The sequence below is a fragment of the Mugil cephalus genome, chromosome 3 (genome assembly GCF_022458985.1).
Source record: "Mugil cephalus isolate CIBA_MC_2020 chromosome 3, CIBA_Mcephalus_1.1, whole genome shotgun sequence".
In the NCBI taxonomy this organism is placed as follows: Eukaryota; Metazoa; Chordata; class Actinopteri; order Mugiliformes; family Mugilidae; genus Mugil; species Mugil cephalus.
The window spans coordinates 31,448,006-31,469,337 of record NC_061772.1 but is presented as its reverse complement, the minus strand read 5'-3'; the positions used below and the strand labels follow the sequence as shown (position 1 = coordinate 31,469,337).

The window sequence follows — 21,332 nt, the reverse complement described above, 5'->3', positions numbered from 1 at the left end:
AAAGTGTAGTTTCTTGCTCATTTGATTTTTATGATTTTGTGTTTATATAATTTGAAAAGTTGTATCTCATATGATGTATTTTTTTAAAATCATTTTGTTTGAGTGCGTGGCCATATTTTAATCACAACACATTCTGATGCAATGCTCTTTATATTTATCTAACTGTATATTTATGTGACAGAATGTACAGTAAAACACAAAATTATAAAATCACAGCTAAGTCTGTGTAAAACATCAATAAACTTAAAACACAAAACCTTTTTTTTTCTCATTTGTTTTCGTGTTGTTAAATTTCCGACACAAAATATCCCTTTAAATGTTCTACGCGTCACGACAAGGGCTTCCTGTTCTGATTGGTCAGCGGCCCAGCTCCCTGTCTTCTGATTGGTCAGCGGCCCAGCAGTTCATCGAGTCAAGATGGCGGCCGCCCTGGTGGAGCATGTTGTCGCAGATGCAGCAGCGTTTCTGAAGAAAACTCCTCTCCAGGTGAGTCCAACTCTCCCCGGGCTCCGAGAAGAGCTTCAGCCGGAGGAGGAGAAGCGGCGGAGGGTCCGCGGAGGCCGGAGCTTCCGTGGTTCAGGCCGGAGGGAGAGCGCAGCTCCCCGGGGAGGAGGCCGTCAGAGAGCCGCTGGGAGTCCACACGTCCTCCGGAGAAACCGAGACGTTATTAACGGAGCATTAAAGTGGATTTTATTTAATTCATTAATTATTGGATTTATTATCTGGGAACAGAGAAGCCGTCAAATGTCTGTTTCCTTTTCTGCTAATTAGACTTAAATTAATTAGTGACAGACAGTAGAAGAACATCAGGCAGCGTGATGAGATGAGAGGTTATAATAATAAATATAAAATATGTCAACATAAGAAAATTAAGATACGAGGTGAATTAAGCGGAATCCAGAATAATACGCGTGAAATCTGTTGAGTGGATCAGTGTCGGGTTCCTGGTCCGTACTGTTGACTGTAAAGTTCCTGGTCTGGGTTCTTGTCTCAGGACATCGGCAGGAACATCTACACCCTGAAGGACGTGGTGGACGAGATCAGAGACAAACCTACCAGGAGGAGTCTGGCCTTCCTCCCCTACCAGCTCCACTTCAGAGAGCCTCACCCAGAGCACATCAGACATGGTGACCCCCCCCCAGCCTATATAAACATGTCCCCGTGCGTCCCCGTGTGTCCCCGTGTGTCTCTGACGTCCTCGTGTCTCCTCCAGTCTCTGAGTTCTCCAAGAAGACCGGCGACTACCCGAGTCTTTCAGCCACCGACATCAAAGTCCTGGCTCTGACCTACCAGCTGGAGCTGGAGCACGTCGGGTCCCAGCACCTGAGGACGGAGCCCCAGGTCAAGGTAATCCAGACTAATCCGGACTAATCCAGATTAATCCAGACTGCTCCAGATTAATCCAGATTAATCCAGACTAATCCAGATTAATCCAGATTAATCCAGACTAATCCAGATTAATCCAGATTGCTCCAGACTGCTCCAGATTAATCCAGATTAATCCAGACTAATCCAGATTAATCCAGACTGCTCCAGATTAATCCAGACTAATCCAGATTAATACAGACTGATCCAGATTAATCCAGACTAGTCCAGATTAATCCAGACTAATCCAGATTAATCCAGATTAATCCAGACTAATCCAGATTAATCCAGACTAGTCCAGACTAGTCCAGACTAGTCCAGACTAATCCAGATTAATCCAGATTAATCCGGACTAATCCAGATTAATCCAGATTAAAGGGCCCAGACCTGGTCCAGATTTAGTTTTACTTTAGATGTGAGGGGAGTTGGATCCGTGAACTGACTCCGGGTTCAAACCTCAGTCCTGATCCTCAGTGTCTTCTGTTCCAGGTCAATATCCAGAGCACACAGCGCCACCCAGAGGCTCCAGTTAACGTTGCAGGTTTCCACTTCCCCTCCAAGGTAAGAACTGGTTCCAGGTCATGAACCCAAAAAGTTCCTCCACATCTTTAAAGTGAATCTGGCTCCAAAATGCTACTGATTCACTACAGGAGGCAACGTTCACACAATTCAACCTTTGGACATTTTATTTCTCCTGGACGTCATCACATTCTACCATCGAGCTCATTATACGATCCAGAAGAAGATGGATGTTTCCTCCATGTTCATGTAGAATCAAAAGAACCAAACCACGTCATTAATCCTCATCAAGTGAATCTGAACATTGTAGAAACCTGCTGGAGCTGCAGACGTGCGACAGACGGAGACGACGAGTCGAACCGACAGCGACGCCTTCAACAGCTTCCAGTTCTGGAGAGAGACGCTACCGAGCATCGAGGGGGACCTGCTGGGGCTACTGGTGAGTCCCAGCAACCAGGCACCACTTAGACCTTCTGCGTCCTCTAGACCATGAACGCATCACACCAGCTCTACCCAGAAACAAATGATTCCCCATTATTAATTATTATTACTGTTTAAGTCAGAATGAGGAGCTTTACAAGTTTAAACACTGTAATAATCCAGAGTCTCTGTCTGGACTCTTTTAAAATCCATCTCTCATCTAGAAAGAGTTTAAACTAATGTTGTCAAAAAAAAACGTTAACGTTAATTAATCATCATCTTGATTAATGTGATTAATGAAGCAGAACGACTGTGAACGTGTCTCAGTTTGTCCAAGTAGCGTTAGCGTTAGCATTAGCACCAGCAGCAGCAGAACCAACCCATAAAGATGGAGTCTGTTTGATCATCAACAATGAAACGCATCAACACAGATTAAACATGAAGGAGATTGATCTGATTAAACATCTAATGGTTTGACGCTAGTTTGAATCAGTCATAATCTAAACGGTTTCTACTCTGTCTCCACTTAAACATCATCATCTCTCAGTGGTTGATCAGTTCATCAGGAACCAGTTCATCATCATCATTAATAATCTGAGCTGAGTTCAGGAGCATGAATGAGATGAATGGATGAATGATGGGGTCTGGGAGGACCCGGAGGTTCAGGTCTTCATATGAACTCGGTTCTGTTTCAGAGTCCAGACGTGGATTCAGACAAACCGACGACCGACAGCGACGCCTTCAACAGCTTCCAGTTCTGGAGAGACCCGGTCCCGAGCATGGACGAGGACCTGCTGGGGCTCCTGGTGAGGGTCTGGACCCACCAACATCCTGGACTCTGATTGGCCCACAGCAGCCAGTCCTGACGCTGCTGCTGCTGTTGTTGTTTACAGAAAGAGGGCGGAGTCTCAGCACAGACAGAGGAGAGGGCGGGGCATAGAGTTTCAGAAGACCAATCAGACGACGAGGACAAAGAGAACGAACCGGAGCAGGAGGAGCAGGAGCAGGAGGAGGAGGAGGAGGAGGAGGATGGAGGAGGGTGGATCACTCCCAGTAACATCAGGCAGGTGAAGATGGAGTCAGCTGATTCTACGGCTCCAGTCGACGTCGTGGTCGGATGTTTGACCACCGACTTCGCCATGCAGGTATTATTATTCTCTTTTCTCCAAGCACATGATTCAAACAAATCTCCCTCCTCTCATTTTTATTCTTTTCTGTTTAGCCAAATCTTTTCCTCTCACATGTCATGTGCTCTAATGATGCATTTACTGCCCGCGTGGTGTAAATGTGATTAATAAATGTGGTTAGAAACAGAGTCTATGAGAGAGGATGTGGAACGACATAAAAATACTAATGCAATCAAATGAGCTTTATTAATAATCTTGGTCCAGGACTCCGCCCCCCGTCCCCACAGCCCCGCCCCCCAAAGCCCCGCCCCCTACTGGTTATTAATGGAAAAGATCATCAGACTGTTATTAAAGGGACAAATCCTGAAAACTGTTTAAATGTTGGTAGTTTAGAGCAGCTCTAGTTGTTGAAGTTGTTTCTTTGTGTTCATTTTGCCGCGTCCAGAGGAACCATGAGGGTTAAAGATGTTCTTGTGTTTCCAGAACGTTCTGATCCAGATGGGCCTCAACGTTCTGTCTGTGAACGGGATGTTGATCAAACAGGCCAGGAACCACATCCTGAGGTGTCACGCCTGCTTCAAGTGAGTACCGCTCCCCCCTGTCCCCCCAGTCCCCCTGGTCCCCCCGGTCCCCCCAGTCCCCCTGGTCCCCCTGGTCCCCCCGGTCCCCCTGGTCCCCCCTGGTCCCCCCGGTCCCCCCTGGTCCCCCCGGTCCCCCTGGTCCCCCCTGGTCCCCCCGGTCCCCCCAGTCCCCCTGGTCCCCCTGTCCCCCTGTCCCCCCGGTCCCCCTGGTCCCCCTGGTCCCCCCAGTCCCCCCGGTCCCCCCAGTCCCCCTGGTCCCCCTGTCCCCCCAGTCCCCCTGGTCCCCCTGGTCCCCCTGGTCCCCTCCCTGGTCCCCCCTGGTCCCCCTGGTCCCCCTGGTCCACCTGGTCCCCCCTGGTCCCCCCTGGTCCCCCTGGTCCCCCTGGTCCCCCTGGTCCCCCTGGTCCCCCTGGTCCCCCTGGTCCCCCCGGTCCCCCCGGTCCCCCCGGTCCCCCTTATCCTGGTCCCCCTGCTCCCCCTGCTCCCCCTGCTCCCCCTGGTCCCCCTTATCCTGGTCCCCCCGGTCCCCCTGGTCCCCCTGGTCCCCCTTATCCTGGTCCCCCCGGTCCCCCTGGTCCCCCTGGTCCCCCTGCTCCCCCCGGTCCCCCTGCTCCCCCCGGTCCCCCCGGTCCCCCCAGTCCCCCTTATCCTGGTCCCCCCAGTCCCCCTGGTCCCCCTGGTCCCCCTTATCCTGGTCCCCCTGGTCCCCCGTCCCCCCCGGTCCCCCTTATCCTGGTCCCCCCGTCCCCCTGGTCCCCCGGTCCCCCTTATCCTGGTCCCCCCGGTCCCCCTGGTCCCCCTGCTCCCCCCGGTCCCCCTGCTCCCCCCGGTCCCCCCGGTCCCCCCAGTCCCCCTTATCCTGGTCCCCCTGGTCCCCCTGCTCCCCCTGCTCCCCCTGCTCCCCCCGGTCCCATGAGGACCAGGACTCTAGACTGCACTTTAACCCGGCTCTTTTCGTTCAGGACCACCAGCAACATGAACAAAGTCTTCTGTCCGCACTGTGGAAACAAAACTCTGAAGAAGCTGGCGGTGACGGTCAACGAGGACGGAAGCATCAAGATGCACTTCTCCAAAAACCCCAAAGTGATGAACGCGCGGGGGCTCAGGGTGAGACGCTACGCGACTATTAGAACCCAACACGGCAGAAATAGAACCGGGCCCAAGGCTACATGCTACATAGCAGTGCTAAGCTAACAGTTACCAGGGCTACATGCTACATAGCAGTGCTAAGCTAACAGTTACCAGGGCTACATGCTACATAGCAGTGCTAAGCTAACAGTTACCAAGGCTACATGCTACGTATCAATGCTAAGCTAACAGTTACTACTAGGTGGCTGCATCGTGTGTATTATCTGCAGTAGCACCATTAGACCACTAGATGGAGACTAAAGGGTCAGATTCTATGAGTCCAGTCTCCATGTGGTTCATAGCTGATGTAGAATCATGAGGACAGACTCTAAAGGAACCAGAAGATAAAAACTAGATCAGATACATCAGTTGTTTTTGTATTTGATGGAATATTGAGACTGAAGAAGAAACTCTGAGATAACTGAGACATTTAAAATTTGTCTGTGTCTGTTAGCTGAGGCTAGCTGGTTAGCTCCAGATATGTGATGCTAGGTATCAGTGTGTCAATGACCCATCAGTGAGTCTTAACCTGTCACAGGCCTCATTGAAACACCTGGAGAGTCTAAATTTCAACCCTAGAGTTTTATTTATCATGTCTGGTTCCTGGTCTCATATCTGGTTCCTGGTCTCATATCTGGTTCCTGGTCTCATATCTGGTTCTGGTCTCATATCTGGTTCTGGTCTCATGTCTGGTTCCTGGTCCTTAAACTAATGTAAACATGTATTTGTCACATTAGAACATCATCAACATCATCACATCAGAAACATTAGGACACTTGTTCTTCTTCATGGTTCCTAATAAACCAGATCAGAGGGGGGACCTTGTAGACCACATTAGACCCTGATTAGACCTGAGGATGTTTCCTTTTCTCTGATTGGCTCAATGAAAACCACATGACGATGAACCTGTGTTGTTTCAGCACTCGCTGCCGCTGCCTCAGGGAGGGAAACATGGGAACAACCCTCAGCTGGTGGAGGACCTCCGTCAGCCCCAGCAGAGACTGTCCCGGAAGGCTCGCCAGAAGACGGACGTCTTCGACCCGGACTACGTGGCCGGAGGGTCCCCGTTCTGTGAGAACGACATCTACAGCCGAGCTGCCAACCTGCACATCCGAGACGGTCAATGTGGCGGCGGGCGGCGGCGAGCCAACCCCAACGCCGCCCGCAAGAAGTTCGTCAAGAAGAAGTGAAGATGCTTTGAGTTCAATTAAAGCAGCGAACGCATCTCAGCTGGTGTGTTCACGGACACTCTGACATCTGAGAACCAGCCAGTTCATTACAACCTGGACGTTACTGTTGGTGTTGGATAATAAATTATAATATTGTGTTGAATGTTTCCTCAGAGACTGATTTGTAATATTCAGATGATCTCAGCCTGGACGCTCCTTTAAATATCACCTGGAATCAAACCAATAAACACAATCCATCATTTCTACAAATGTTCACACATTTAAATCTATTCAGACGCTGCTTGGGTGGAGCCATGCCACTGGTTTCCCTCTGCTCCAAGTCTTTGTGCTAAGCTAAGCTAACAGGAAGCTCCTTTAAAAGATGCTTTAATAACACTGAGCAGTTCTCCTCCATCAACACCTCCACTCAGGATGGGTTCAGATCCCGTCTGACTCCGTCTCCAAAATAAAGAGGAGTCTTTCCATCCTGGTCCTGAATCTGGATCATGTCTCCAGGTCTCCAGCCATCTGGTCCTGGTTCTGGTCCTGGTTCTGGTCCAGTGGTAGGTAGAGATCCATCAGAGGCAGCAGCTGAGACAGGGTTCTGGTGGAGTCTGGATTTGAAATGTGGCCTTGATGTGAGTCTTTGTCTCGTCCAGACGGGGGCGCCACTGACCAACATCTGGAGGGGACACTTCTCATGGGTTCATGACACATATAATTGCAAAAGTAATATATATAATATATATATAATATAATATATATATATATATATATATTCATTTACATAGAGGATGCTGGTCTCCGTGATGTCACATCCTGTTTCTATAAGGACGAATTAGAGGAATTAGACCCTGATTTCATTTTTAGATAAAATTAGTGACTGTATTTCTGTACCTGTGGCCAGTAAATATAAATAACGACGGTAGAAACAGTAAGAAAAACACACAGCACACAAGATTAAACATATATATACATGTAAAGTTATCACTGTATAACCGAGGAAAATAAAACGAGTAAAATAAATTGTAGACTGTAGTTTGTCAGTGAGAAACCTGTAAATGTTCAGAGCAACGTGTTTATCCTGTTTTTTCTAAATTAAAAAAAGGTTTAATTAGCAAGAAATATATTTAAACTTAAAGGTGGTAGCTCATAGATTTACAATATTTTATTTTTGATATTTATATCTAAAGGACAGTTTATTAAATGTAAATATTCCCCTAATTTACTTGTTCTTCGTTGCACTGAAACTAAAACTAATGCTGAAAGTCTGGAGGTGTCTCTTAGATCTGGATCTGTTGCTGTCGCCCTGCAGAGTAAATCTAAGATAAAAGTATCTGTAAAAAGTCTTTTATTTGTTTATGCTGCTGTGTTTTATTTGGAAGGGCCTCAGCGGAAGCGTCTGTGTATATTGCGCCGGGCTTCGACCCCGCTCCTCCTCATTACTCACTTTCTTCCAGCGGAGCTCGGACTCTCGCACCGCCCGCTCTCGCTCCGGTAGCCGCTACAGGGTCGCGGTGTCTCGGCCATGGCTTCCATCCTCTGCCGGGTCCAGTACCTGGAGGACTCGGATCCGTTCATCTGCACCAACTTCCCCGAACCCCGGAGACCTCCGACGGTCAACGTGGAGGAGGACCAGCCGCTCAGCGAGCAGATCTCCGGGATCCACAAGCTCCTGGAGGCGCCTCTGAAGGTAGGTCTCTGGAGGGGTCATAGGGTCGCGACCCGCCGGCAACTTTATAACAATCACCGGAACCGAACCTCAACGGACCGAGAGGCCACGTCAGGAACCGGTTTAAATTAAAAACGAAGAGCTGAAAGTCTCAGGTGTCGCTTTTTGATCCTCACCAGACTCCATTTAAAAATCATGTCATTTATCGACCTCCTTCTGAACACATTTAAAAGTATTTTAAAGTTTTTTTTATAAGAGACGTCTCCACTAGACAACGCGTGGATTATTCAACAACATGTTTGTTTGTCAACACTGAACACGAACCAATCCAAATATTTAAACATTCATTTACAATATGCTCATGTGTTTCTTCCTAAAAAATGACACATTTCCTAATGGAGTCTGGTATGGGATTTGTTCAGCCTGGACTCTGGGAGGCGGGGTTGTTAAAAATAAACCAGCATCAGTCATGAACCACCATGAGGTCCTGGTCCTGGTCCTGGTCCTGGTCCTGGTCCTGGTCCTGTCTTATTAAATGCCTGAGCCTTAAAGATGTTAAATGTTGTGTCATGTGAGACGTCTCAGATCTGATCACGTGAAACCGTCAGATGTTTTTATTTAGACTGGAAGATGATTTCAGAGCGTGAACATGAATATACAGACCGCTTCTGGTCTTGGTTCTGGTCCTGACCCATCCTCATATTTCCTCCTAAAACCTGGAGGTTCAGAACCTGATGGTCGGTTCTGTTTGGGAACTTTTACATCGTTGGACTTCAGGCATCTTTAAAAGTCAGACAAGAACATTTAAAGTTCAGAGAATGAAAAACTGCTCAAACCTCATCTTCATCCGTCTCACGTCTGTTGGTTCTCCATGTGGAGGTGTGGAGGTCGGTTCCCTGTGTGTGTGGAGGTGTTGAGGTCGGTTCCCTGTCTGTGTTGAGGTGTTGAGGTCGGTTCCCTGTGTCTGTGTCTGTGGAGGTCGGTTCCCTGTGTGTGTTGAGGTCGGTTCCCTGTCTGTGTTGAGGTCGGTTCCCTGTGTGTGTGGAGGTCGGTTCCCTGTGTGTGTGGGTCGGTTCCCTGTGTGTTGAGGTGTTGAGGTCGTTTCCCTGTGTGTTGAGGTGTTGAGGTCGGTTCCCTGTGTGTGTGGAGGTGTTGAGGTCGGTTCCCTGTGTGTGTTGAGGTGTTGAGGTCGGTTCCCTGTGTGTTGAGGTCGGTTCCCTGTGTGTGGAGGTGTTGAGGTCGGTTCCCTGTGTGTGTGGAGGTGTTGAGGTCGGTTCCCTGTCTGTGTTGAGGTCGGTTCCCTGTGTGTGGAGGTGTTGAGGTCGGTTCCCTGTGTGTGTGTCTGTGGAGGTCGGTTCCCTGTGTGTGTGTTGAGGTCGGTTCCCTGTGTGTGTGGAGGTCGGTTCCCTGTGTGTGTGGAGGTCGGTTCCCTGTGTGTGTTGAGGTCGGTTCCCTGTGTGTGTGGAGGTCGGTTCCCTGTGTGTGTTGAGGTCGGTTCCCTGTGTGTGTGGAGGTCGGTTCCCTGTGTGTGTGGAGGTGTTGAGGTCGGTTCCCTGTGTTTTGAGGTGTTGAGGTCGGTTCCCTGTGTTTTGAGGTGTTGAGGTCGGTTCCCTGTAGGATGCTGCGGCCCCAGGACCAGGCCTTGTTCTCCAGATTTTTATTTACGTGAAGTGTTAAATGTTTTGATGTTATGGTTCTGGCTCAGCTGGTTCTGGTGGAGCTTCAAGTCTTATTAATATGATCGATATTAAATATTAAATATAAACTGGTAAATATTGACGTGACTGAGCTGAATGGGCTTCATCCTGATGTTCAGACGACTAATGAGACAGAGGACAGAGGACAGAACTCCTCTTGTCCTCTGTCCTCTGTCTCATGATGAGTGTCTCAGTCCTACTGCTGTGAGGCGTTCAGGCTCCACTGGAATCTGCAGCATCAGATAAGGAGGAGATTAAATTCCTCAGCTAATGGTTCTCTTCAGGAACAAACTGAGTCCAGAGACGTGATAGGACTCCTCCTCCTCCTCCTCCTCCTCCTCCTTCCTGTTTACACTGTCCACAGTCCTGCCACATTCAGAACTACTCTGATGGTCCTATGGGCAGAAGGAGGAGCAGGAGGAGCAGCAGGAGGTCAGGAACCTGATGAGGGCTTTCATTGACTGGAGGAGGTCTAAGCAGCAGCTGCTGCCGGTCCGCGTGGTAGAGGAGGACACTGAAGGGGTTCAAACATATTAGTTCTTAGGCCCCCCCCCCCCCCCCCCCCCCCCCAACAAGCTGGACTGGTCTGTTGACACAGTCCATGGACGGGAAGGGACAGAGTCCACCCTCAGATCAGTTAATGTGAGCAGCTCTGCACATCTTCTACCCGGGGACGGTCCTTCTACTGGCACTATGATGCTAATGCTAATGGTCCTTCTACTGGCACCATGATGCTAATGCTAATGGTCCTTCTACTGGCACCATGATGCTAATGCTAATGGTCCTTCTACTGGCACCATGATGCTAATGCTAATGGTCCTTCTACTGGCACCATGATGCTAATGCTAATGGTAGCACCCCCGCCCCCAGCAGAAAGCAGCAGTGGAGGTTTATGTCACTACGCTGCAGCTCCTTAGTCTCCACAGTCATCAGACTGTAGCCAGTTCCCTGGATGTAGTCTGGAACCACCACTACTCATATACACTCACATACACATATACACCACTACTCATATATACTCACATACACATATACACCACTACTCATATATACTCACATACACATATACACCACTACTCATATATATTCACATATACAACTACTCATATATACTCATATACACATATACACCACTACTCATATACACTCACATACACATATACACAACTACTCATATATACATACACCACTACTCATATATACTCATATACACACATACACCACTACTCATATATACTCATATACACATATACACCACTACTCATATATACTCATATACACATACACCACTACTCATATATACTCATATACACACATACACCACTACTCATATATACTCATATACACACATACACCACTACTCATATATACTCATATACACATATACACCACTACTCATATATACTCATATACACCACTACTCATATATACATACACCACTGCTCGGTCACTTTGTGTTGCACTGTTGTCGCTCTTTTGCACAGACATGCACGTTAATACAGTCTAATATGTTTTATTCTATGTCTTATCATATATATATATATGTACTGCATATATGCTCCTCCTCCTCCTCCTGCTGCTCCTCAGTGACGTTGTAGGAATGTGGTCCTACAGGTCAACAGTCTTCATACCTCTGCTATAAATAGTTGGAGCTCCACCTCAGAGTTGGGTTCATAAAGATAAGATGAGTCCAGGTGTGTCGTCCTCACCTGTGTCTGAGGCCCGGTGAAGCCCCGCCCCCTCTCTGAGGACCTGAATACCATGTGGTTAATGTTTTCACACAGGACGCCTCCACTTTATTCAACATTTTATTTCCCTCTCATGTAAATCTGGTCAACTGAAACTCACCTGCTGCCAGGAAACGGGGACGAGAAGTGAAACCGAAAGTCTGCTTTATGCTCCTCTTTCTCTTCCTCCTCTCTATTCTCCTTTTTATTCTCCTCTTTCTCTTCCTCCTCTCTATTCTCCTCTTTATTCTCCTCTTTCTCCTCCTCCTCTCTATTCTCCTTTTTATTCTCCTCTTTCTCCTCCTCCTCTTTCTCCTTTTTATTCTCCTCTTTCTCCTCCTCTTTCTCCTCCTCCTCTTTCTTCTCCTCTTTCTCCTTTTTATTCTCCTCTTTATTCTCCTTTTTATTCTCCTCTTTCTCCTCATTATTCTCCTCTTTCTCTTCCTCCTCTCTATTCTCCTTTTTATTCTCCTCTTTCTCCTCCTCTTTCTCCTCCTCCTCTTTCTTCTCCTCTTTCTCCTTTTTATTCTCCTCTTTATTCTCCTTTTTATTCTCCTCTTTCTCCTCATTATTCTCCTCTTTCTCTTCCTCCTCTCTATTCTCCTTTTTATTCTCCTCTTTCTCCTCCTCCTCTCTATTCTCCTTTTTATTCTCTTTCTCCTCCTCTTCTTTATTCTTCTCTTTCTCCTCTTTATTCTCCTCTTTCTCCTCCTCCTCTCTATTCTCTTCTCTATTCTCCTTTTTATTCTCCTCTTCTTTATTCTCCTCCTTTTTATTCTCCTCTTTCTCCTCCTCTTCTCTATTCTCGTCTTTCTTCTCCTTCATCCTGTCCTCGTTTTAAAGATGGCCGACTGTCCCCTGCGTCCTTGTCTCTGTTGATAATGAATCTGATGTTTTCAGTGGAACCGGTCGGGTCGGTTCTGTTTGTTGTTGCAGGATCAGCTTCAGTTCTCTGTCCTCATGCCTGTCCCTTGTCCCTTGTCCCCTGTCCCTTGTCCCCTGTCCCTAGCTGGAAGACTGCACCCTCCAGGTGTCCCCTCATGGAAACTACCTGGACCTGGACTCGTCTCTGGCCGAACAGAGGGACGAGCTGGAGAACTTCTATGAAGACGTGACGTAAGGACGAGTTTACCTCTTGTCCCTGTCCCTGTCCCTCTGTCTCTCTGTCTGTGTCTCTGTCTCTGTCCATTATTCAATTCATTCTTTATTTATATTTCTTTGTGTAATTATTTCATGAGATAAACCTTCATCTAGAACACGGGTGTCAGACATACGGTCCATGGGCCACAGGGTCCATCACAGACTCTAATGTGGTCTGAATCTATACATAGAGACCCAGAACCAGGACCAGCACCAGGACCAGGACCAGGACCAGACATGAGTCCACATCACTCTGATTATTTTTAAAGGAGATTTTATTAAATATAAACATTCTCTAATCTTGTTCTTCTTTGCTCTGAAACACATCAACAGTCTGTGGCTGTAGTTTATTGTTGGACCCTGAACTAAACTGAGTTTAAAACTCAAAACAATCAAACATTTTCTAGCGGCTCATGAAGCATCAAGGATCCAGTGATTATTCAGAGTTATACAACAGCGTTCTGATTGGCCAATAGGACACGTATCAGCGTTACAGCACGACTGACTCATCACTAAAAATATCGCTCCGCCAAGTCTGTGGCAATACTGTGTCCGTCTCCATGGCAACGCTGTGTCCGTCTCCATGGCAACACTGTAACTTTCAGAACTGGAGCAGGAAACGCTACAAAATGGATCCGTTTGCTGTTCACAGCATCTTTGTTATAACTTGACCTATAAAAATAAGCTTTTTTTACTCATTTAAGCGTCGTTGGTTTAGTTCGGTAAAGTCTGAGACGCGTTAAAACATGAACGTCAGCTCAGAGTTCACTCCTCTGGGACTAGAAAATCATTTCTGCTGCTACGTCGTTACTAAGGTTTCGGATTATTTGCTGTAGATGTGAACTAGGTTCCATTACACATAGGAGGCTACTGACATGACTGATTGTGTTCAGTTATTAGTCAGACCTCATTTATCTCCATGGAAACGGGAAGCACACTCGCAAAAGACATGTACATCAACATGAATATATATTTAATTATATGCTTTATTTTGTTGGTAATTGTTGTATGGAAGTTATAGACACAGCTCTGATCTAAAGGGAACACGGTTCATAATCTAATCACAGGACCACGTACAGGAAGGAGTCCACCTCTAGACCACATGTCAGACCAGGATCAGGTCTAGACTTGTGTCATTTCTCTGGGGTTACGTGTAGTTGGTGAAGAACATTAGAACGACTCTGAACCGAGCACTGATAAAGTGTGGAGGACGCCATCATCTTCCTCACGCACAAGACTCTGTCTCATAAGAGAGTCACTTTCTTTGACTTCTCCAGTTCCTTCAACAACATCCAGCCGTCCTCCTGAGAGACAAGCTACTGGACATCTCACTTAACCCTGACATCGCTGCCTGGATTTAGGACGACCTCACAGGACGGCTGCAGTATGTCAGGGTGGACGGCTGCAGGGGGACGGCTGCAGGGGGACGGCTGCAGGGTGGACGGCTGCAGGGTGGACGGCTGCAGGGTGGACGGCTGCAGGGTGGACGGCTGCAGGGGGACGGCTGCAGGGGGACGGCTGCAGATCTGAGGACCTGATGAGCAACACAGAGGTTTCCCAAGGAAACTGTCCTGGTCCTGTCTCCTTCACCCTCTACACCTCCGCTACAACCAGCCACCTCCAGAAGTTTTCCGATGACTCTTCCAAAGTGTGATGGGGGGGAATAAACTAACTGGGGAGGAAAGCTGCTCGGTGCTGGGACTGAACTTGGACTGGTTGGAAACAGTGGCTGAGAGGAGGACGAAGGACAAAATCTGTTTAATGTTGGACAATCGCTCTCATTCTCTGATGTTCATCTCCTGCATTCAGAGGATCATTCACCCCAGACCAGAACTGAAGCTTCAGACGCTCTGACCTCACTGAGCCCACATGTGGCCTGTTTACAGTCACTTTATGCACAGCTGGTTCTGTTGTGTTTGTCCTGTTTCGTGTTGTTGGCTGATCTGTGTCCTGCTTCATTTCTTCTTCAGACTTGTGCTGCTGTAACATTTTAATTTGGATAAAGTCTTATCTCGTCTTATCTTAATAGAGGAGGATGGATTATAGTGACTCAGTGTTTATCAGAACCTCTTAGAACCTCTTAGAGAACCACAGAGAACGTCTTAGAACGTGTGTGTGTGAGTCCCAGCAGAGGTTTTTCTGATCCTCTGTTGTTCCTCTTTATATTTAAACTGCATACGTCACCTTAAAGACCTGGAAAGTGACGGCGCTGTGAGAGAATCTGAGGTCGGTTCCTTTTTTAGACCCCCCCCCCCCCCCCCCCATTCTTTCCATACCTCCGTGCATGCGTTCTTTCCATCCTCTGCTCCCAGCGGACCACAGCGGTTTCTGGGATCAGCCTGAAAACTGATTTCTGTCTCTTTGTGTGTGTTTTCCAGGAGAGGGAAGAAGCCGATCCTGATCCTGAGGACTCAGCTGTCTGTGCGCGTCCACTCTGTCCTCGGTAATTATGTCCTGATGACTCAGGGGAAACTCTCCGTCAGCTGGAGGATTTCCTCCCAACTACTTCTCCCTTATTTCTCTCTCAGATCACATCCTCCTCCTCACTCTCTCAAACTCGTCTTAGTTCAGTCTGATCCAGGACCCTCACAGTAACACAACAACACAACAACCTGAAAACAACCACAGCTCCAGAGCTTCCTTTGTTTTAGTGGGTTAGAAAAAAGCAGGTTTAAAAATAAAACGTCTCTTCTCTAAAAGGCTTTTTGTGGCTGAGAACCTTCACAGACACAGTGGGAGGTTTCAAATGAAATCAGATTCCAGTAAATTCGTCCTGGGAAGAATAAATATGTGAGATGAGAATGAGTGAGTCTGGAGACTAAAACCATTCTGATGAACTGATGTCGGGAAAGTTTCCAGAATATTTCAGGTTGATTATTTGAACAAACCTGAAGTTTGATCAGTTTTTGTTGTAGAGCGGTTTGAGGAGCAGAGAGTGACGTCGAGAGTCAAATAGTTTTATTGGCAAAAATAACAATGACACTGTTGCACAGACTTAAAACTAACAACACCCAGAAGAATAAAATGAATAAAATATAATGAAGATAAACTAAAATCCTTAAACACTGAACATTTAATAAACCAGCGTCTAATCTGACAACTCCCTCAAATATGAAATAAAGGACCAGCACTTTGGGAAGTTTAAGAAGAAGCCTGGTGTCTATTCGCCACCATGACACAGAGGAAGAGTTCAGAGGTTTGGTAATGACGAGGTTCTGTTTGACTCCTATATGCTTTTATTGTGAAGGAGCCGTTTCCTCCCTCTGCCTCTGGCTCACGTTTCCTCCGTTTGTCTGGGAACTGAACAAAGCTTCAGTTGAATGAAATGATTCAGATGAAGGTTTCGAGTCGTGTCTGGACTCGACCGGCTGACGACAGGAGCTCTGATTTCTGGGTGAATTCAGGCTGAAGGTTGAACTGAGCCTGAATCAGAAATAATGAATAAATCTTTTAGTTGAGAAGCTGCTGCGTTTGGTCCTCGAGCTCCTCTGACCTCTGGTAGTTCAAGTCAGTCTGAATCAAATGCGTTTCACTCATGTTAAACACGTCTCCACCCACAGTGACATGGATCAAACACACCTACTGCTGCACCAGGTGCTGCTGGGTGCGGCTACATGCTACATGCTACATGCTAACTAGTTTGTTGTCAGGGTGACTGGACTTTGACTCGTCTCAGAGTCAGAGTCAGGATCCGACTCCAGGAAGAAGAGAATATATCAGCACTGAACGTGTTCATTCAACATAACACCTTTTTGTGTCTTTGTTTGTCCACCATGTGTCCACATGAGTGTGTCCCTGTTGCTACGGAGACAAACTAACTTGTGGACATTGTCCAACCAGAGCAGAGCTGACGCTTCTTATTGAGAACAGTGTCTCCCAGTGAACAGTGGCTGCAGGAGTGGACACATATTAGCAGCAGCATTGGCAGCTTGTCTTTGTCTTGGTTTGTCTTGGTTTGTCTCCAGCTGTTAGCCGCGTTAGCCCAAGTGCTAGCAGAATCCCCGGCTAACGTATGCTTGGCTTGGTTCATGTGCTGTTTGAAGCTGGAAAGAAAACTCCTTCCTGCAGAGTGTGATGATACTTTATGTGTCTCCACTGGTCCCTCTTGGTGTCTTTGTCCTCAAATGTCCCATGGAGAGGACCAACGTGCTGTTTAGCGTCTTCCATCTTTATGGGTTGGTTCTGCTGCCTGTCACTACCGGATCAGCTGGTGCTAACGCTAACGCTACTTGGACAAACTGAGACACGTTCACAGTCGTTCTGCTGCAGATGCTTCATTAATCACATTCATCAGGATGATGGTTAATTAATATTAACGAGTTAAGTTTGACAGCTCTAGATTAAGACGTTTATTTATCCCATGCATGGGAAATGTTCATGGCCCAGTAGCACAGAATTAGACAAGAATATATATAATATATATAATATATATAAGACGTATATGAAGACATGCGTGTCCACTGTGGTGATTAACGCTGTTAAATATAAAAAGTGTCCTGTGGCGTATGTGGATGTTGAGCTGAGTCTTATCGTGTCTCAGCTGGACTTTTATTTCCTGTGACCGACAAACAAGAACTGACAGGTTTTATTTTAGTTTGATCGTTTATTTAGAGTCAGACTGAAGAGTTGAACTCTGGGACGTCAAACCTGATCATTGGCTCAGAGACTCTTCTGGGAAATACTCGACGTTCTCACAGTTCCTCCTCCTCCTCCTCCTCCTCCTCCCCCTCCTCGTTCTCCTCCCCCCCCTCCCGCCCCGGCCCCACCCTTCCTGCTCCAGAGGGGATTTCCCAGCATGCTTTTCCTCCGTCAGGCTGTGACTCTGTGTTGTTGACAGTCATCAATGCTTTCAGCCAATCAGGAGGAGTCAGGACATGGAGACACAACAGTGCTGTGTGTGTGTCTGTGTGTGTGTCTGTGTGTGTGTGTGTGTCTGTGTGTGTGTGTGTGTGTGTGTCTGTGTGTGTGTGTGTGTGTGTGTGTTGTGTGTGTCGTGTGTGTGTGTGTGTGTGTGTGTGTGTGTGTGTTGTGTGTGTGTGTGTGTGTGTGTGTGTGTGTGGTTCTGTGGTCGGTTCGTTCAGCGCAGGCATCGTTTATTTAACAGTTGGACAAGAGTGTGTGTGTTGTGTCTTGTGTGTGTGTGTGTTGTGTCTGTGTGTGTGTGTGTGTGTGTGTGTGTGTGTGTGTGTGTGTCTGTGTGTGTGTGTGTGTGTGTCTGTGTGTGTCTGTGTGTGTGTGTGTCTGTGTGTGTGTGTGTGTGTGTCAGCTGGTTCCTGTGGTCGCAGGTTCGATTCCCAGCAGCAGAGCATCAGTTTAATTTAAACCAGTTGGAACAAAGAACGTGTGTCTGTAGTTCATGGTGCGTTCAGGTGACCTCAGACAAACTATTGAGGAGACCGACTTTATTTTTGGTCCAGTGATTAAAAACTACAAACATGGCTTCCTGCCCAGACCACACTGGGGGCGACTCCTGGTCCTGGATTAGCAGCGCGGCCTCTGACAGGAAATGCCTCTGGTTGAGTTTATCTGGCTGACTTCCTGTCCGCAGGGTAAACAGGAAGTCAGCTCCTCAGCGTCTTCAGGACGACTGACAGACACACAGCTCCTCAAACCTCCCAGCTGTTGTGTGTCTGGCTGGCAGCCATCTTGGCTCAGATCCAGGCCTCACGGCTCAGAACGTGTCTGGAGCGTGTTGGTATTGACATAGATACCATGTCTTAAGCATCAACAACCACTTCCTGCTTTTATTCCTCCACACGTCACCATTAAATGACTCAACATCAACCCTGGAGACTCTGCACTGACTCAGACTCCACCACCATGGGCCGGGGGGGTCAGACTCATCCTGGTCCTGGGACCACATTCAGCCTAATGAGATCCCAGGGGGGCGGTACCAGTAACAGGGGGGCGGGACCAGTAACAGGGGGCGGGACCAGTAACAGGGGGGCCATAACACACCAAATCAGACTGTAACACAGTATCAGAGGCAACAACATTAATAAAGTCTAGCTAGTCTACGGTCCCGATCTGTAACATGGTCACGTCCCAGTCCGGTCAGTCATGGTCATGCCAGTCCTGGTCCCGTCCGTCCGTCAGTCCTGGTCCCGGTCCGGGTCCTGGTCCTGGTCCTGGTCCTGGTCCTGGTCCCGGTCCTGGTCCTGGTCCTGGTCCTGGTCCTGGTCCCGGTCCGGGTCCTGGTCCTGGTCCTGGTCCTGGTCCCGGTCCTGGTCCCGGTCCGGGTCCTGGTCCTGGTCCAGGCCAGATTAGAGCCTGTGGGGGCCTCTTTAGGGCCGCGGGCCGTATGTTTGACCCGTGTTCTGTAGATTCCATTTAAATGAATCAGTTCAGGTTGAGTTTTATCTGGAGACTTAGAATCAGGATCATAATAAACCGGCTGAGGTTTTATCTCCAGGTCAGACTTTACTCCTCCTCCTTACTCCTCACATATCAGAGGAGGAGGAGGAGGCGCTAACCCTCTAATCCCGCTCTAACTGCTCAGCTGTTGAGGTGAAAGTGTGACTGGCTGGCGGCCATTTTGGCTCAGAGCTGCATGTCTGTGTGAGTCATGGTCCTCACAGAGGAAACTGTGACAGGACACAACCAGAGGGACATCCCTCTGTCTGTCCCTCTGTCCCTCTGTTTCTCTGTCCCTCTGTCTGTCCCTCTGTCTGTCCCTCTGTCTGTCTCTTTGTCTGTCTGTCCCTCTGTCTGTCCCTCTGTCTGTCCCTCTGTCCCTCTCTCTGTCCCTCTGTTTCTCTGTCCCTCTGTCTGTCCCTCTGTCTGTCTCTTTGTCTGTCTGTCCCTCTGTCTGTCCCTCTGTCTGTCCCTCTGCCTGTCCCTCTGTCCCTATGTCTGTCCCTCTGCCTGTCCCTCTGTCTGTCCCTCGGTCTGTCTCTCTGTCCCTCTCTCTGTCCCTCGGTCTGTCCCTCTATCTCTCTGTCCCTCTGTCTGTCCCTCTGCCTGTCCCTCTGTCTCTCTGTCCCTCTGTCTGCCCCTCTGTCTGCCCCTCTGTCCCTCGGTCTGTCCCTCTGTCTGTCTCTCTGTCCCTCTGTCTGTCCCTCTGCCTGTCTCTCTGTCCCTCTCTCTCTCTGTCCCTCTCTTTGTCCCTCTGTCTGTCTCTCTGTCCCTCTGTCTGTCCTAACATTGTGCTGGGTGAATCTCAGGTAGATGCTGAATAATAAATGTTCTTTTCTTTGATTCTTCAAACCACGGAAACAAACAGCAGGAGCAGCTGTAGTTGGCGCCACCTGTTGTTCATGTGGTGAACAGCAGGTTTAGGGAAACGCGCACTCATTCAGGTTTTAATGTTGCAATTAAAATAAATCAGATAAAGAAGATTAAAGATTTAGTCTAATGATAAATTCATTCATATCATAACTAATTAAAGTAATTAACAAGCGTGAATGTTGATGGTGAATCTGTTTAAAACAGATGATGTTTAGTTTATTTAGTTCCTGTCTCATCAGAGCTGGAGATTATTCTGATCAGCGAAGATAAAGAACTTTACTCTGAACTCTGTATATTTAACCAGTGGAGACGATTATATGGAGACACAGAGGACAGAGGAGGACAGAGGAGGACAGAGGAGGACAGAGGAGGAGGACAGAGGAGGAGGACAGAGGAGGAGACACAGAGGAGGACAGAGGAGGAGACAGAGGAGGACAGAGGAGACAGAGGAGACAGAGGAGACAGAGGAGGACAGAGGAGACAGAGGAGACAGAGGAGACAGAGGAGGACAGAGGAGGAGACAGAGGAGGACAGAGGAGGACAGAGGAGGACAGAGGAGACAGAGGAGGAGACAGAGGAGGACAGAGGAGGAGACAGGAGACAGAGGAGGAGACAGAGGAGGACAGAGGAGGACAGAGGAGACACAGGAGCTGTGACGTTGTCTTTTTTATTTTTAGCTCCAGATCCTCGGTTCGTCCAACTCTTCATGACTGTGATTAACTCACCACTGAGTCCCACAAAGAAAGAAAGAAGGAAAGAAAGAAAAGAAAGAGAGAAAGAAGGAAAGAAAATAAAGAAAGAAAGAAGGAAAGAAAGAAAATAAAGAGAGAAAGAAGGAAAGAAAAGAAAGAGAGAAAGAAGGAAAGAAAGAAAATAAAGAGAGAAAGGAAGAAAGAGGTCGAGTTGTTTGGAGGAAGCTGAGGCAGGAAATACCTGAAGAAGAAGATAGAATAAACTTCAGATTAAAGTTGTTATTGTCAGACTGAGCGTCTCTGTTCAGTAAATAGTTGTTCTACTAGAAATGAGTCACATCCACAGACTGAATCCTAGAATCTGATCTATGAGACTGAAGAGAAATAAATAGCAGATCTACTTTAAAACCATTGTTGCTCTTCATCCATGTGGAATTAACCAGGTAAAATGATTCCTGCTCCAGGAGAATATCTCTCCTCCTCTTCTTCCCACCATGTTCTCCTCTCTAAGCCTCTTAAAATGTCCTGGTCTCTGGTCCGGTCCGGTTGATCTGGACCTCCAGGCGTCCCTCCAGGGGCCCCCACCCTCAGGTTGACCAGCAGCTTCTCAGTGGGTTCAGGAATCTGTCGTCGTCCAGTGAAATGTTTGTGGAGGAGTTTGATGGCGTCGTGTGAAGGAGGTCAGCGACCAATCAGGACATCAGGCAGCCAGCTGGGGGCGGGGCTACATGTCTCCTTGTCTCTCTGTCTCCTTGTCTCCTTGTCTCTCTGTCTCTTTGTCTCCAGGGTGATGGTGATGATGTCTCTTCTTCTTCTGTTTCAGAGAAGCTGTATAACTCTCATGGTCCAGAGCTCAGAAGGTCTCTCT

The 21,332-nt window shown here is 47.9% G+C and overlaps 2 protein-coding genes across 11 annotated transcripts in view; both read left to right on the top strand.

Annotated features, from left to right (window-relative positions):
* The first annotated feature begins 333 nt into the window (after positions 1 to 333).
* On the top strand, positions 334 to 6,472 carry nob1 (NIN1 (RPN12) binding protein 1 homolog). Its single transcript, XM_047581007.1, has 10 exons — positions 334 to 486; positions 995 to 1,127; positions 1,214 to 1,347; positions 1,855 to 1,926; positions 2,195 to 2,323; positions 3,000 to 3,110; positions 3,198 to 3,449; positions 3,915 to 4,012; positions 4,975 to 5,119; positions 6,061 to 6,472. Exons 1-10 carry the CDS (start codon positions 418 to 420, stop codon positions 6,328 to 6,330), a joined length of 1,413 nt encoding a protein of 470 aa, XP_047436963.1. The 5' UTR covers positions 334 to 417; the 3' UTR covers positions 6,331 to 6,472.
* A 1,274-nt stretch (positions 6,473 to 7,746) lies between these two features.
* Positions 7,747 to 21,332, top strand: part of fhod1 (formin homology 2 domain containing 1) — a 33,400-nt gene continuing 19,814 nt past the window's right edge. For 9 of the 10 annotated variants that reach the window (XM_047580983.1, XM_047580982.1, XM_047580981.1 and 6 more), the window contains exons 1-4: positions 7,747 to 8,002; positions 12,415 to 12,521; positions 14,924 to 14,988; positions 21,288 to 21,332. The exon at positions 21,288 to 21,332 is cut by the window's right edge and continues 23 nt beyond it. In XM_047580983.1, coding sequence (XP_047436939.1) covers positions 7,838 to 8,002; positions 12,415 to 12,521; positions 14,924 to 14,988; positions 21,288 to 21,332 — 382 coding nt within the window. In that variant the 5' untranslated portion in view covers positions 7,747 to 7,837. Of the gene's footprint in view, positions 8,003 to 12,414; positions 12,522 to 14,923; positions 14,989 to 20,337; positions 21,145 to 21,287 lie in introns of those variants that run through there. The other variant, XM_047580984.1, reaches the window with a different exon arrangement.